The following is an 18,355-nucleotide window of genomic DNA, read 5'->3' as shown; positions in this document are numbered from 1 at the left end:
CTACACCGCAGCTGTCACCGTCTCTGGGATTTACTACTGTGCTGTCATATACAGGCACCGTCATTCGGGAATTACTCAGACCCTTTGACTTTTACCACATTTTGTTACAGCCTTATTCTAAAATTGATTAAACTGTTTTTTCCCCGTTATCCATCTACACAAAATACCCCATAATGACAAAGCAAAAACAGTTGTTTTTTCTAAATTTCACAAATTTGCAAAATAATATCCCCCCCAGAAATATCACATTTACATAAGTATTCAGACCCTTTACTCAGTACTTTGTTGAAGCACCTTTGGCAGTGATTACAGCATCAAGTGTTCTTGGGTATGACGCTACAATCTTGGCACACCTGTATCTGGGGAGTTCCTCCCATTCTTCTCTGCAGATCCTCTCGAGCTCTGTCAGGTTGAATAGGGAGCTTCGTTGCACAGCTATTTTCAGGTCTCTCTAGAGATGTTCGACCGGGTTCAAGTCCGGGCTCTGGCTAGGCCACTCAAGGAATTTCAGAGACTTGTCCCGAAGCCACTCCTCTGTCTTCTTGGCTATGTGCTTAGGGTCGTTGTCCTGCTGGAAGGTACAGTTTCGCACCAGCCTAAGGTCCTGAGTGCCCTGGAGAAGGTTTTCATCAAGGATCTCTCTGTACTTTGCTCAGTTAATCTTTCCCTCTATCCTGACTAGTCTCCCAGTCCCTGCCGCTGAAAAACATCCCCACAGCATGATGCTGCCACCACCATGCTTCACCGTAGGGATGGTGCCAGGTTTCCTCCAGACGTGACACTTGGCAGTCAGGCCAAAAAGTTCCATCTACGTTTCATCAGATCAGAGAGTTTTCTCATGGCCAGATCAGAAAGTTTCTCATGGCCAGAGACCTTTTAGTGCCTTTTGGCAAACTCCACGCGGGCTGTCATGTGCCTTTTACTGACAGGTGTGTGCCATTCCAAATCATGTCCAATCAATTGAATTTACCACAGGTGGACTCAAATCAGGTTGTAGAAACATCTCAAGGATGATCAATAGAAAACAGGATGCACCTGAGCTCAATTTCGAGTCTCATAGCAAAGGGTCTGAATACTTATGTAACGGTATGACTTTTTTGTCATTAAGGGGTATTGTGTGTAGATTGATGAGAATTTGTACTTTATCCATTTTAGAATAAGGCTGTAATGTAACAAAATGTCTAAAAAGGGAAGGGGTCCCAATACTTTCTGAATGCACTGTATAGCCAAGTTTTACTTGAACTTCTATTCTGTAATAGTCACAGGCATGTATTTGTAAAAATGTTTATAATAATTAGAAATCAGTTTCCAAATCATCTAATAGCATTTTAATTTCCTTCACCAAAACCCTGCAAAAATGCACAAAAAGCTTAATTTCTCACAAATGTTTTGCACAAATTTGTTTGCATCCCTCATAATGAGCATTTCTCCTTTGCCAAGATAATCCATCCACCTGACAGGTGTGGGATATTAATAAGCTGATTAAACAGCATGATCATTACACAGGTGCACTTTGTGCTGGCCACTCTAAAATGTGCAGTTTTGTCACACAACACAATGCCACAGATGTCTCAAGTTTTGAGGGAGAGTGCATTTTGTCATGCTGACTGCCAGAGAATGTAATGTTAATTTGTATTCCATAAGCCACCTCCAACGTTGTTTTAGAGAATTTGGCAGTAGTTTCAAATGGCCTCACAACTGCAGACCAAGTGAAACCACGCCAGCCCAGGACCTCCACATCTGAAACCAGCCACCCAGACAGCTGATGAAACTGTGGGTTTGCACAACTGAAGAATTTCTGCACAAACTGACAGAAACCGTCTCAGGGAAGCTCATCTGCGTGCTTGTCGTCCTCACCAGGGTCACCAGGGTCTTGACCTGACTGCTCACCTTCGATGGCCACTTGCATTCTGGAGAAGTGTGCTCTTCACAGATTAATCCCGGTTTCAACTGTACCGAGCAGATGGCGTCGTGTGGGTGAGCGGTTTGTTGATGACAACACTTTGAACAGAATGACCCATGGTGGCAGTGAGGTTATGGTATGGGCATGCATAAGCCACGGACACCGAACACAATTGAATTTTATCGATGGCAATTTGAATGCACAGAGATAGCGTGACAAAATCCTGAGGCCCATTGTCATGCCATTCATCCACCGTCATCATCTCATGTTTCAACATGATATTGCATGGAAACTCCACGCAAGAATCTGTACACAATTCCTAGAAGCTGAAAATGTCCCCATGGCCAGAATACTCACAAGACAAATCACCCATTGAGCATGTTGAGCATGTTGGAGATGCTCTGGATCAACGTGTACGACAGCATGTTCCAGTTCCCGCCAATATCCAGCAACTTCGGCACAACCATTGAAGAGGAGTGGGACGACATTCTACAGATCAACTCTATGCGAAGGAGATGTGTCACGCTGCATGAAGCAAATGGTGGTCACACCGGATACTGACTGGTTTTCTGATCCACAACGGATCTGTAAGCAACAGATACATATCTGTATTTCCAGTCATGTGAAAACCATAGGTTAGGGCCGAATGAATTTATTTACATCGAATGATTTCTTTACACATATGAAGTGGAACTCAGTAAAATCTTTGAAATTGTTGCATGTTGCGTTTATATTTCTGTTCAATATAGTCACGTATGTTGCCTGAATCATAGTCAAAAGTTTTAAAAAAGAAAGAGAAATGTCAAACAAAAAAAGCAGACTAACTGAAAGTGCTCTGTGTTCATTCGTTTTTTATTCAGGCTAACTTGAGAAAAGTAACAGAAAATCCCCAAACTAAAGAAAGGAGGAGGGCTTTCATTGTGAAAACTGCAGTAAACCATCATTCAGAATAAAAGTGCTTTGAGAGATTCGGAGTGCTTCATACCTACTAGGAAGATGTTAAATGCAAAATGCATACAACATGTGTTATAGAGGAGCCTAGTGCTTCCATAAAGTGCTATCTATCCTTCAAGTACTGTCATGATGAAATGCTCTTCTTTCTCACCTTGTGTCACTGTCTCCAAACATCCAGTAGATGTGAGTGTTTACTTCAAATCTACCTGTCCTGTCACTCAGTCTGTAGTTTTTCTCCTTCCTATTCTAACATCAGGTAGGCTGGAGTTAACTATACAAACACATTAGGTAGGAAACTTCGTTAACCAAGTTATCTGTATCAACATTTTAAAAAGTAGTACGGGCCTATATTGCCTCATGTTGTATCATACTGTAGAAGTGTATAATTGTGGGGGGTTTTCAGTTCACTTCAAGTCATAACTTTTTACTTACCAAAAAACGACTACTGTCCTTTGTATTAAGAGTACATTAACATTTCATTGTAACACTTTTATTATGTCTTGCCATTACTTACTTGATTTCATCATGACTGAATCCAGCTACACTTAATCGAAAACTACTAAACCTTATATTAAATCATGTGTGAATTGGATGGAATGCAGATCCTTGTCACTCATCGGCCAGACTGCTTTATTTCCCATTCAGAACTAAGTGGGAGCATAACTATTTTCAAATCCTTTAAAATACTGTTGTTGTAGAAAATGAACTGTTACAATAATAACAGCACATTCCATCTATTGTCTGAGTTTCATTAATTTCGTGAAGGCTGCTGAGGTTAGGTGATCGGATGGGAGCTGATAACCTTTTTACTTTCGTGGTATGCTATCTAGTATATTGCACTATTGGGTGAAAAAGTCTGAATATAGAATCTGCTAGTGGTTTGTTATAAGCAATGCGGTGTCTGTCCAAAAGCATATCATGCTCAGAAAACCCATCCTCGCAGAGAAAGAGAGCGAGAGAGATATGCAGCTAAAGCTTAAACTACGGTGGTCAGCTTCTGTTCCGAAGGCTACAGTCCTACACATGTTACCTGTGACACTTTCTCATGTTACACAATCTGCAGTCTGTGCAGGAGCCTTCTCATTTTGGTCAGAGAAATTAAGACGTACACTTTGTCAAAGTGCGCTTGAGATTGAGAATTTTAACATCATATTTTTTGTTGTTGCATTCAAGCAAAGTTTTTAAACATGTGTTTTAGATATCTGTTCAAAAACAGAGGCATGTTTGGCACTAAGGGTTCCAGGGAAATGGTCAATTAGATAAGAGGTGATGAAATGAAATAAAATAAAAACAAATACAATTCTTACAGTTGTAAAAGTACAAAGAATCCCAGAGGATGACACACAATAGTGTAAGAACACTTATTTCCAATGTGGTCTTCTGTGTAGGACAGAAACAGGACACAACACAAGAAAATCCATGGAAATACATGGATTGCTGAGGGGAGAACGGCTGATAATAATGTCTGGAACAAAGCAAATGGATTGGCATCAATCCATGTGTTTGATGTATTTCATACTATTCCACTCCAGCCAATACCACGAGCCCATCCTCCCCAATTAAGGTGCCACCAACCTCCTGTGACATGGGCCTATGATAAGTCCCTAACTAGCCTACACCATAATAAATACACAATCCATACAAAATTCAAGAATATTCAGTAATTTTCCTATTTAGACCTGTGCACTTTTTCTGACGGAAGGGATCTAACCTGACCTCTGAAAGCCTTTCTGGACTGGGACATCTTAATGACTAATGGGAGACTACTCCACAGTTGAATTCCAATATAAAAGAAAGTACTTTGCAATTGCGGACACCGGCTCTTACTTTATACACAAATACATAAATAATCATCTGAAATGTTTTCAGTGGCAGTTCATAAGCATCTACATCATGACAAAATACAAGGAATTTCTATGCAATTTCTTTGTCAAAATCTGATTGGAGAACTGGATTTGTGCGTCTCCCAAAATTGATATGGTCCAAAGTCGCATACTGGACCTCCTGTGGAACGATCAACACCAGGGAGTTAATTCTCAAGGGTTCAGAAATAGGTACAGTATAGTTGTTGCTTTATATTCAAGTATACAAAACTGCTTTAAAACTTTATGTGGACTGATTTGGGGCAGCAATAATGCAAATGTAAACCAGGCTCTCATATGTCAGGATTCATACCATAGAAGTGATATTACGTCAGTCAATCAATACATTCACAATTGAGATAACTGAGTAATCTAAAACAATCACTCTAGGGGTGAAAGTAGGTTTAGCCTCAATTCATTTGAGTTTGTTTACAAATATAATCCATGTACAAATGTCAATGTGTATTTACACAACCAGGTATATCACCTATAAGTACTGTATTTTCACTATACTTAACAAGTAATACACCAGTACGAGACATTTCAGAGCTGTATGTTCGGATCATAACATTCGTCTTTTTTCAACATGAATACACTATGGGGCCTTTCCTGAAAAAATATTAAAATATTAACTAAAAACCATGTTCAATGGAAAATGTCCATATAACATGTTTTTTTTTAGTCAAGGACTATTGGCTTAATCTATTCCCAGTAAACCGTCCCCAAGAGTTAAATTGGGCCGAAATGGAGATAAAAAATGAGTTCCACCACCTTTACTATGTGAGAAAATCTGATAGCATGGCAATGGATTATAAAATCATGCTACATTAAAAAACAAACATTTAGCACGACCAAAAATCATAGTTTAACCCAAATACAATAGCTACTTACCGAGTACGATGATCTAACTGGCCTTCTTGCTTCTCCCCGTCTCCCTGCAAACGTCAGAACTCAGAACATAAACACCAATGCAGCCATGACATCCACCGACAAAACTACTTCAAAAAGACCTGGAATCCTTCAATCAACCGGCCCTGCATACGCCATCAAGAGACGCTGTGGAAACTAAGGGTGTCGAAGTGCTACAATGGTACACAATGTGTTTCTCTACAACTCATTTTGAGCAATTTGGCGAACAAATAATATTTAATTAAAGCGCATTCATTCAATCTATTTCAACTGAATAGTTAAAAAGATAATGAAAACGCTAAAACATTTCCGCCACTAAATACCTCCAAGTTGATAAAAGCCATCTTGAAATCCTTCTAAAGTAGTCGGCTGTTGAATTTTATTAATCCTAAAATTTAAAAATAAATTAAGAAAATAATTACCAGATTGATCCCGTTTGTTCTCAGTGCCTGTGCCTCTTTGTCTGAAATTAAAACAGAGGATTTCACACTCTAGCAATCACAGGCTTTTCTATAATCCAATTTTGGAATGAATGTCAGCCTCAAACCTTGTATCTGCATCAATAACCACAGGATGCCCTATAGGAATAAACAATCAAAATAACACATTTAATATCCAGGTTGAAGAAAGCATCATGATTCAGTGATGTTTGTTGTCCATGGCCATTTGTTAACATAGACTCTCTGATCTCAAAAGCAGGTGGAGTAGACTGCTGTCTAAAATTAGCAGACACTTGCCATAAAGGTCACTGTAACCACTACAGAGAGCCTGACTTGTGTGAAAGAGGGGAAAGAGAAACAAAGTCAAGAATTATCAACAGATTTGAATTCTCAACATTCCTGTGCAAGAGAAAATACAGGCCTACGAAATCCGATTTTATTCCATTTCCTCCGAAAATGACCTAATGGAATAAAATATTTTTGCCCATATTTAGCCACCTATTCTACGGTGTAACAAAACAAAATAACTTGACCCATATAGGTCTGACCACTGAACTGGTTTACCTACATGACTACCCATAACCACAGGCATCACAACGTGCACTTAGTGTTTTGAGTGGATACTAGTAAGTTATTAAAAAAAGACTACATCTTGTAAATGTATATCCTGCAAATGTACCAATTGATGGGGCATGTTTCCCCTAAATTACAATGGTCATAACATCCTTTTCTGAGTACTATGGTATAAATTGTCTTGCACAAGATCATTTGGCGTTTGTTATACAGTATTGGCCCATTATCCATTGATTTGATCTTACCACGGTGCAGACACACAGCAATAGTGACAGCAACTATTATGGTGAGGAGAGCAGCTGCAGAGGCCCCATACATCAACATTGTGCACATGGCATTGGAATCTATGGTGAAAATAAAGACAACGTCTAAATAAAGATAGTTTCAAGTTATATCTTTGTTTTCAGTGTTAAATCCCTTACTCAAAGAACAGGTGCAAAAGCTTAGTAAATCTGGGTCTAATGCAATTACCATTTTTCTGCAGCAGTGTTTTGGTGATATTTTTCCCCTCAAACTCCACCACACATGTAAACTCTGCTCGTCTGTCCCACTCCTGTGCCTGGACAAGAATCTGGTTCCTAGTGAACTCTGTGGCTGAATCACTGTTGTCTGTCCAGGCGGAGTCAGTGAGTCCACTCTCTTCTCTCCCGTCTATGAGCCAGAACACACGGACCTGAGACGGGACCACTTCCAACACCAAACACAGCAGAGGGATGAAGATGCGGTCAACCTCTGGCGAAGAGACGATTTGGATGGTTGGGGCTTTAGTGCTGTTCTCTACCCTTTCTCTCTCTAAGGACAAAAATGGTCATCATTTAACAATTACATTATTAAGAATTACCAACTTGGTTTTCCTCCTGGTAAACTGGTTGTTTAAAATAAAACAATGACTGGATTTATGATCAAAGAACATACAGTACACTACAGTTCAAACGTTTGGGGTCACTTAGAAATGTCCTTGTTTTTTAAAGAAAAGCACATGTTTTGTCCATTAAAAGAACATAAAAATGATCAGAAATACAGTGTAGACATGGTTAATGTTGTAAATGACTATCGTAGCTGGAAATTGCAGATTTGTTTATGGAATATCTACATAGGCGTATAGAGGCCCATTATCAGCAACCATCACTCATGTGTTCCAATGGCACGTTGTGTTAGCTAATGAAAGTTTCTCATTTTAAAAAGGCTAATTGATCATTAGAAAACATTTTTGCAATTTTTGCAACAGTTGAAAACTGTTGTGCTGTTTAAAGAAGCAATAAAATGGGCCTTCTTTAGATTAGTTGAGTATCTAGAGCATCAGCATTTGTGGGTTCGATTACAGGCTCAAAATGCCCAGAAACAAAGTACTTTCTTCTGAAACTTGTCAGTCTATTCTTGTTCTGAGAAATGAAGGCTATACCATGCGAGAAATTGCCAAGAAACTGAAGATTTCGTACAACGCTGTGTATTAGTCACTTCACAGAACAGCGCAAACTGGAGCTAACCAGAATAGAAAGAGGAGTGGGAAGCTTGTGGAAAGCTACCCAAAACTTTTGACCCAAGTTAAACAATTTAAAGGCAATGCTACCAAATACTAACTGAGTGTATGTAAATATCTGACCCACTGGGAATGTCATGAAAGGAAAAAGCTGAAATAAATCACTCAACTATTATTCTGACATTTCACATTCTTAAAATAAAGTGGTGATCCTAACCATTTCTTTTTTTTCTACATCGTATAATAATAGTGAAGAAATCAAAACCATGAAATAAAACATATGGAATCAAGTAGTAAAAAAAAAGCGTTAAACAAATCAAAATATATTTTATATTTGAAATTCTTTAAAGTAGCCATCTTTTGCCCTGATGACAGCTTTGTACACTCTTGACATTCTCTCAACTAGTTTCATGAGGAATGCTTCTCCAACAGTCTTGAAGGAGTTCCCACACATGCTGAGCACTTATTGGATGATTTTCTTTTACTCTGCAGTCCAACTCATCCCAAACCAGCTCAATTGGGTTGAGGTCAGGGGACTGGGGAGGCCAGGTCATCTGATGCAGTACCATCCCTCTCCTTCTTGGTCAAATAGCACTTACACAGCCTGGAGGTGTGTTGGGTCACTGTCCTTTGAAAAACAAATGGCGCTAACCAGACGGGATGGCGTATCGCTGATTCACGCAGTCTCCTCTGAACAATTGATGTTGAGATGGGTCTGTTCCTTGAACTCTGCAAAGCATTTATTTGGGCTGCAATCTAAGGTGCAGTAAACTCTAATGAACTTATCCTCTGCAGCAGAGGTAACTCTGGGTCTTCCTTTCCTGTGGCGGTCCTCACGACAGCCAGTTTCATCATAGCGCTTGATGGTTTTTCTGACTGCACTTGAAGAAACTTTCAAAGTTCTTCATGTCTTAAAGTAATGATGGAGTATTGTTTCTGTTTGCTTATTTGAACTGTTCTTGCCATAATATGGACTTGGTATTTTACCAAATAGGGCTATCTTCTGTATACCACCCCTACTTTGTCACAAGACAACTGATTGGCTCAAATCCATTAATAAAGAAATTCCACAAATAAACTTTTAACAAGGCACACCTGTTAATTGAAGTGCATTCCATGTGACTACCTCATTAAGCTGGCTGAGAGAATGCCAAGAGTGTGCAAAGCTGTAATCAAGGCAATGGGTGGCTACTTTGAAGAATCTCAAATATATATTTTGATTTGTTTAATAACACTTTTTTTGGTTAATACATGATTCCATATGTGTTACTTCATAATTTTGATATCTTCACAAAATAAAGAAAAACCCTGGAAAGAGTAGGTGTCTAAACTTTTATCTGGCACTATATATTTTGTTTAATTTAGATGTAACATTCCGTTTTGTGTTTATTTTTGAAAGGTTGATATCATTATATACATTTGAGTTTTTTAGCAAAATATATTTTTTCTAGGTTAGTCAACTTTGTAAATAAATATGAACATACAAGACATTAAATTACCTGTCAAAATAATAACCTTAGAACCATTGCCAGAGTACACCGTTTTGGAGTGAACAGCCAAACAGTAGTACATGCCAGAGTCGCTCACATTTGCATTGGTGATTGTAACGGAACATAGGTTGTCCTGTTCCTGGTCCGTTGAAATGTTATCAACCGTTAAGGGTGTACTCATGCTGTGTGTTCCAGTCCTGGGGTCCACTTTTATCCAACTCACAGAGAAGCAGTAGGTGATAATCTCACTCAAATGGCATTTCAAGGTCACTGTATCACCAGCTTTCACCATCACCACTCCAGGTGTCTGGGTTATAATTGATGTGTGTGTAGCTAAAAACAGAAGTTGGAAGAACAAGAATATAACATATATTTAATCTAATTACTGTTTAGCATGTTTGGTGCGTTTTCATAACTTTGTCAACTTTTTTTCATGAATATACCAAGCATGGATGCCGAACAGAAAAAAAAGCTTAAATCACTGTCCACTTGTAAACAATATTTCGAAATTTAATCTTATAGGCCTGCTTTGTCTAACCTGAGATGTTAATTATCTTGAAATTGCTTGATTATAACATGAACAAAACGACATTATAAAACAGGTTATAGAGTTAATGACGTACTGTATTTCAGATCACTGTTTCATCTCACATACAGGTAAGCAAGTTCATGAAAAAGTTATAACGTAGGCAGACTAGAATACTGTGGATATTTCTTGAAATAATTGAATGTAGGCCTATTTAGAGTAATGACGAAACAGTCTAAAGCCCTCACTGTCATCATGAGTTAACGTTAGCCTAGCTGAATGTACCTTTTCTACATTAATTATCGACACATTGTCAACGTGTGCAGAATAGTGTCATACTTGCCTTTCAAGACATAGCTCCAGCACAGCAGAAGTAGCAGGGGGCCTGGCATTTTAGTTTCACTCAATTTGAAGGGCATCATCACTTTGAGTCCGTTGAGCAACCTTTACGAGATGAAGATGTCTTGCCCATAGGCCGAGCCTACATCTCAAAAAGCGAGACCGCCCGTGACAACATTTCACCGGAAATAAACACATGAAAAGTCCTACGTTATAACTCAAACTGTGAGCAAAAGAAGATAGGTCAGATTCCAGCAAAGACAACAACAAAACATGTTTTTCGAATGAATGCGAGAAGATTGAGAAGATTGCACCGACCTACCTTTTTTTTCTCACTCTAAGAACATATTATAGGCCTATAAGAGCGTCTGCTAAATGACTTAAATGTAATGTAATTTTCTGTGAAGTACTACAGGCCGAAACTACCTTTTGTGAATTGTATTTGACATGGTCTTAATTCAATATTAATATTAGGCTATTTCATCATTATTATATTTGATCTTATCAATATTCCTCGTTTTTAAACAATGCATCACTAAAAACGTTAGGTCAGAGGCCTGTATGCCTATATAGTATTGGTACATAATAAATAATATAGTTATTATAATAGTTAACATTGCCTAATTATCTGAACTTAATATAATTTACTTTATTCATGGCTCTGTATGCAACTAATGATGATTCCAAGCCAAATCCAATTTACAAATTTGCATTATAGGCTTTTTTATTTCCAGAAGGGAATAAAGAAAAAAGTAGAACAAAACAAGTTTAAGAGAAACATTACATGGCCTACATTCAAATACAGACAGTTACGTGCTTCATAATGCGTATTGTTGTCTTATATAACAAAACAACAGTTGCAATGCTTAATTTGAACACACTAAATTGGCTACAGTTCATATTCAAGTGGGGAAAAACAACATTGTATTGAATAGGCCTTGCCTATCATTGAAAAAACGAAGAGCCACATACAGATCAAATGGCCAGAGTAACAATATATTCAGCCGTGTTTGTGCTGATGTTCGTAAACTCCTGCCATTTATTTCTAACGTTGCTTGCCTTGATCTAACCACAAAGGGCGCAAGCGACGTTGCAACCCAGCGAGGAAAAATTGCTTGTCTCGGCGTCTACACAAACTACCTGTTTACCATTGTGGTTTCTAGACCACCAAGCCCATGGAAACTCTTGAGATTGTCATGCACACTATGGTGTCATTGCTGAACATGTCAGTCGGAACATATGTCCGGAAATCGCCAAAGGAGTTTGATGAAATTACAATAAAATGTTGTAGGCTAAAACACAAGAGATGAATTGAAATTGCCTAAGTAAAACTGAAAATATGTCAAACGAGAACTTTGTCTTCACGGTAAAGGCAAAGGCGGCATGGCGATGGAGCTAAATGCGTTGATGCTGCAGTCATGCGTAAAAAGAAACGTTCGCAGTCTTGGTGAAAAATGTCAGCATTTACAACACAACTATGCTATGAGTTCGTGGCTTTCAAGAGTTAATATTTTGCATCAAGTCCTTAATGCAGTATTTGACGGATGAATTAATGATCAAGAGTACCACAATGGAAATAAGTCCCAGACTTTGTGTTATCCTCGTGCTTGTTTTTTTTTTAAATGGTCGAATGAATAAACTAAACTAAACCTGACGCTGAACTGTGAACTCCAATAACTTCCCCATAACATTCACGTAGATTCTTCTAGTTGTTAGGAATTAGATTAAAATAAAAAACATTTGGATTTACAATGATTAGGGGTGAACTTGAAGATATTTCAATCTAATGAAAAAATACAAGTGTTTTAGCTTTATTTAACTAGGCAAGTCAGTTAAGAACGAATTCTTATTTATAATGACGCTGGGCCAATTGTGCGCTGCCATATGGTACTCCAAATCACAGCTGGTTGTGATACAGCCTGGTGTATGGATCAGATGCATTATAGACCCACAATTGGCACAAACAAGCGCGTTCAAATGCCAATGCCCGCGCGCCCTCTTTTGCTAAACATTTACGCACGGTGGTTAGGCCACGGTGGTTAGGCCACCATTTATTTACCTTGTCTATCGAGTCGCAGACAGTCAGAAGACACTACCACTAAATCAACAGCCTACTTAGCTACATTAATAACAGGGTATTTACTTTTAGATTGTAACAATTGTTTGGATTTGCAAGCCTATTGAATAATGTGTTATGGCAACATGTACAGTTTATTTACCATGTCAGATAAAGTGTAGGCTATGGACCAATATCTGAAGGAGCTGTCAATACACGTACCCCTCGATTTTGCATATTTGGAAATGGTGCAAAGACCTACAAAAGTTTGAAATATTGCCATGCACACAAAGGGCTGTTCCGAGGTAGCTGCTGAGCCTAAAATCTGATTTTCCCACCTGTATTTGGGGAGTTTCTCCCATGATTCTCCACAGATCCTCTCAAGCTCTGTCAGGTTGGATGGGGAGCGTTGCTGCAGAGCTATTTTTAGGTCTCTTCAGAGATGTTCAAGTCCGGGCTCTGGCTGGGCCACAAGGACATTCAGAGATTTGTCCCGAAACCACTCCTGCGTTGTCTTGGCTGTTGTCCTGTTGGAAGGTGAACCTTCGCCCCCAGTCGGGGCGCTCTGGAGCAGGTTTTCATCAAGGATCTCTCTGTACTTTGCTCTGTTCCTCTATCCCTCGATCCTGACTAGTCTCCCAGTCCCTGCTGCTGAAAAACATCCCCACAGCATGATGCTGCCACCACCATGCTTCACTGTAGGGATGGTGCCAGGTTTCCTCCAGACGTGACGCTTGTCATTCAGGCCAAAGATTTGTTTTCATCAGATCAGAGAATCTTGTTTCTCATGGTCTGAGAGTCTTTAGGTGCCTTTTGGCAAACTCCAAGCGGGCTGTCATGTGCCTTTTACTGAGGAGTGGCTTCCGTCTGGCCACTCTACCATAAAGGCCTGATTGGTGGAGTGTTGCAGAGATGGTTGTCCTTCTGGAAGGTTTCCCCATCTCCACAGAGGAACTCTGGAGCCCTGTCAGGGTGACCATTGGGTTCTTGGTTACCTCCCTCACCAAAGCCCTTCTCCCCCAATTGCTCAGTTTGGCCGGGCGGCAAACTCTAGGAAGTCTTGGTCGTCCAAACTTCTTCCAATTAAGAATGATGGAGGCCACTGTATCTTGGGGACCTTCAATGCTGCAGACTTTTTTGCTACCCTTCCCCAAATCTCGGAGCTTTACGGACAATTCCTTCGACCTCATGACTTGGTTTTTGCTCTGACACGCACTGTCAACAGCAGGACCTTTTATAGACAGCTGTGTGCCTTTCCAAATAATTTCCAACCAATTGAATTTACTACAGGTGGACTCCAATCAAGTTGTAGAAACATCTCAAGGATGATCAATGGAAACAAGATGCACCTGAGCTCAATTTCGAGTCTCATAGCAAAGGGTCTGGATACCTATGTACTGTAAATAAGATATTTCTGTTTTTTATTTATGAAAGAAAAATAAATGTGCAAAAAATTCTAAAAACCTGTTTTTGCTTTGTCATTATGAGGTAATATATGTAGATTGAAAAACACATTTAATACATTTTAGAATAAGGCTATAATGTGACACAATACGGAAGAAATGAAGCAGTATGAATACTTTCCGAATGCACTGTATATTGGAAATTCTGTGACTATTCAGTCAATAGCTTTTGAACCAAGCATGCCATGAATATGGTATATTCTGAATCAGGGGTGGATGGAGAACAATCCACACCTTAAAAATAAATACTCATCTTAATAATAATAGATTTCCGAATGCACTGTCTGTTAAAGATTCTGTGACTATTCAGTCAATAGCTCTTACACAAAACATGCCATGATTAGGACAATGATATATTCTGAATCAGGGGAAGATGGAGAAAATTACCCCCCCCCCCAAAAAAAATGCAATGAAAAATGTTATTGAACAACAACAAAAACATTCTCCATCCTCCCCTGATTCAGAATATATAACTATCATAGTCATGGCATGCTTTGTGTAAGAGCTATTGAGAGAGAAAACCGAATATCCACCGAATGTCCAATATAAAACATATTTTACCTCATCCAGCAATTATGCATGTGTTGTAGCCTATACATAACTGTGGCTAAAACTGGACCCCTCAAGCAAATAAAGCCGAAATGCCAGGATCAATACTTTAGATGACAATAAATAGACTGGTTTAAGAAGGAGGCAATAATGGACAGTCTAAACAAGCGGTGCAAGCGTTGTGTCAATAATATAGTACTAGGGGGTAACCCCCCACCCCTGTAATTCACATTAAGACCACAAGAAATTACCAAATAATTTACCCAACACTTTCTCTGGCTGACACTCATCTTGCTCAACCAAAAATGGCCTGTGTTCATCACAACTTTTGGAGATATTTCAACAAAACGCTTGTGGTAAGTTGATCTAATTTATTTCAATTTAGAAAAAGTTGTAGATATATTCCACTGAAGTTCGATCTATAATTGTTTAAAAAATATATAAAAGTAGGAAAGCCTTAAGATAAATAATCATTTTTTTAGAGAGAACATTCTTGATATATTTTTACTAAAGAAATAATATGTTGGATGAGTGTGTTGAGGGCAACTCAAGGGTAACTGGCCCCTTTTTGGTTATGAATGGGTTTCTACCTGTCATTTAGACAATGACTAGGCCAGTTAGCGCTAGTTTATGCTAACTTGAATTGTGCTCCAATTTTACTTGGGATAGCTGTATTTGTTACCTATGTACAAGTTAGAATTGTTAAATAGCAGAGCATAAGAGAGTTGCCACATCAATGTTACACTGAATTGATTAGTTAAGTTATTGTTATTAAATGTTATATTCCATTCCAATAGTATATTCAAATGAATATTGTTTTGAATTAATAAAAAAATATTGAAAACCTTTTGCTCCTGAATGTAATTTTAAAGACTACTTGGATCTAAAAACTTGCATTATTCAAATTCTATTTAGTGCAAGTGTACTAATGGTGACATGTGCAACACCCCCCCCGCCCATATTTTATTTAAATAATAAAATAAGACAACTCGACTTAGCTTTTACGTAGTACTTACTAAAGAAAAAAAGGGGTGGGGGGGTGAGAGTATTTTTTTTTACACGCCCCTTTTCTAAAAACAACATTTAATGAAATAACTAAAACAATGTAGGCATTTATTTACATGACCTTTATCCGCATACCAATTTTTCTCCAAACATTGCTTTTTGGTGTCAGCAATTAGAAATTGTTCTTAGTGTGGGCTAGTTACCCCCTATTACACTAACCGTTTCGTCCTCACGATTATCCCTTGAGAAATACTTCATTGTGGATTTCCTCAGCATTGATAGGGCGAGATATGTTTTAGCAGTCGTTAAACTGCCTAGTTCAAAATTGCCGCCGGTATAGGCATGTAACGCCCATCTGACTATCCAAGATAGCGGCTGCGGTGGCAAATTTGTTTAAATTACATGAGAAAAAAATGATGGTCTGTTATAATAAGCGTTTCTCTTGTCCTTTCCTTAATGACCTTCTGTAAAACCGTCCCAACAAGAAGGCTGAATGAAGGGCGTTCTATAATTTTCACCAGATAATTGACCAGAGAGAGAGATTGACTGAAGATAAATTCTATGGAGGGTGCAAGATCAAGTCATGACCAGGTAAAACTGATTTCTTTATCTACAGTACATGTCTGCACCTGTCATGAGCTCTGAGGCGCAGGGTTGCAGGCAGATGTTGGGGGTTTATGCATCCTGTGCTGTGTAGGTCAAGTTGTGTTTTATACCCAGAAAGCTGGTCCACTCCAGCATATCAAGCAAATGAATCGCTTAACAATATGTAACTTTTTCCCAGGTAATTTATTTGCACGTTATAGGCTACACTCTGAGGTGGTTTCGCCTGCAAGGTATGTGTGCATAGTGTGCAAACCCAATGGTTTGATTTGTAATTAAAAGCTTAGGCTATGAGATGCTTTTCTGTCATTTTGTAGATATCAAGTGGCCATCACAGTTTCAGGTGTTGATCAATTTAATTTAGCTAGGCCTACCTAGTCAAATATATCCTACCGTAGACCTATTACAATCGGAATTGTTTTGTTTCCAAAAACGGATAGTCAAAGTAATATGTCTGCCAGAATGCTCTGCTGAAGTTGAGTTAGTCGTGGTTGATGCCAGTAAAAGCCAAAATGGGCTTTAAAATTGACAACGGCATTGAAAAAAATGTGTCAACGTGAATTGTAATGAAGGGAAAATGTAATGATGTGACCTCAAGCGACATGGTGGATTTCATCGTATAGCCTACAATATTGTGTTTAAAAGCAGCAGAGGATAAAATACACGTTGGTTATAGTCTTACCGGTTTTCCTCCTGTAGATGGCGCCTGTTGATCACTAGAGATCAGTCTACTAACAGCAATCTGTTGATCAACGGTGTGTGTTCACTTCGCTGAACAGGGGCAATACAATTGTATGGGATAATGCAGGCCAGTCAGACAGGCGTTTTTCATCTGGGAGCGCCTTGAGCAAATGTTTACGGTCAGAGTTTTCCTCTTGTGGGCACGATTTATTTCGTTCGTAGCGAGAAGAGAGCTTGCTACCTTAGTGGCGTAGGTAAGGCTTCTACAACAATCAGACCGTCTACCTGAACGCAAGGGCGCTCTGGTTAGATCAACGGGAGGGATATAAACGCACAAACACTCGGTGAAGGTACACAAATCCTCTGCACTTTGAGATGTGGGTAAGAACGCTGTGTCGAGTATGGCATTTTTGTAGCTTTTGTTCAATTCGTTTGCACAACACGTTAAATATAGGCTATATAGCTAGTTAACTACTTTAAATGAGCACATTTCAACCAGCACAACGAGAATGCCGTTAGCCTGCTAACGTTTGCTAGCTCACCCTTTTTTTCAGTGAGTGTTTTGATTGCAAACAGCCCATGTTATAGCCAGCATACTCATGGCAGCCTGCACATGCTTCTGTCATTTGCGTTGAAACGGAACAAAACATCCGATGCACATGTGTGATAATGCACAGTTGTTGTATTTTGCAAATGAGCCCGAATGACTTTTGCGCGCTGTGTACGTAGAGAACGCAACACTTCTGGGCTGAATATGGGAAAACACGTGCTTCCCTCTGCCTGTGGCGGAGTCGCGCTGTGGAATGTATTGACTCTTTTCCTCTTGCACTTGGTTGTTATTGTAACGTTATGCAACCTGCTTTCAGCGTTGCCTCTGGAATTCAACGTTTGTGGGTGTTGGGTAATATCAGCAGTGAAAATATCAGCTTTGGTCTCTGGCACATAACCTTTGCTCTGTCTGTTTTCCCGGCAACGTTTCCAACCATACTCATAACATGGCGAAACGTGTTACGATTGTCTACACTCGGTCTCAAACGCGAGTCTACCCCCTGATTCCACTGCTGCACAGAGATAGAGAATAGGCTACATCTGTGTAACAAAGTGATTTGAATGCCTTTTTGTTATTCTGTGACAGACCTAATGCCAAGGGAAAGCCATGCTTGGCTGCAAATAAAGGCAAGGAAGTCATAATTGACTGACTATTGTCTTTATGGAGAGGGAGGGTCTTCTTGCTCTTACCTATTGAGGTGGAAAATTGGATAGATGGTTGAAGTGTGCGTCAAAGGGGCACAAACTATTGCTTCTGCCCTTTGAGGAGGAATTCCACAGCTCTTGAAACCAAAGCTTGCACAACAAAATCATCTTGTATGAACTCCGCTTCAGCCTCAGGACATGCTTGCTGGTGCTTTATAACTTGGCAGGTAGTCGTTGTCCAACCCTTTTATCTGACAGTATTGTTCATAAATGGGGGATTTTCCCTCAGATCTTTGTATCATGCCTCAATGAGTAATGTTTGATAACA

The 18,355-nt window shown here is 39.2% G+C and overlaps 1 protein-coding gene and 1 gene segment (V, D, J or C); one reads left to right on the top strand and one right to left on the bottom strand.

Annotated features, from left to right (window-relative positions):
* Positions 1–2,737: 2,737 nt before the first annotated feature.
* LOC118398101 (Ig heavy chain C region, membrane-bound form-like) lies at positions 2,738–16,976 on the bottom strand. The segment is given in 8 exon segments: positions 2,738–4,861; positions 5,611–5,654; positions 6,051–6,091; positions 6,176–6,206; positions 6,887–6,985; positions 7,113–7,433; positions 9,621–9,944; positions 16,835–16,976. Coding segments are annotated over 7 exon segments (909 nt in total).
* The window catches only part of LOC118398100 (semaphorin-4A-like), a 56,325-nt gene continuing 53,852 nt past the window's right edge, over positions 15,883–18,355 (top strand). For 2 of the 6 annotated variants that reach the window (XM_035793133.2, XM_035793126.2), the window contains exon 1: positions 16,981–17,214. The gene's annotated coding sequence lies outside the window, so the exon portion shown is untranslated. Of the gene's footprint in view, positions 16,141–16,940; positions 17,215–18,355 lie in introns of those variants that run through there. The other 4 variants (XM_035793129.1, XM_035793131.2, XM_035793128.2 and 1 more) reach the window with 4 other exon arrangements.

This window comes from Oncorhynchus keta, chromosome 19, assembly GCF_023373465.1.
Source record: "Oncorhynchus keta strain PuntledgeMale-10-30-2019 chromosome 19, Oket_V2, whole genome shotgun sequence".
In the NCBI taxonomy this organism is placed as follows: domain Eukaryota; kingdom Metazoa; phylum Chordata; class Actinopteri; order Salmoniformes; family Salmonidae; genus Oncorhynchus; species Oncorhynchus keta.
This window is presented reverse-complemented; position numbering and strand designations above follow the sequence as displayed.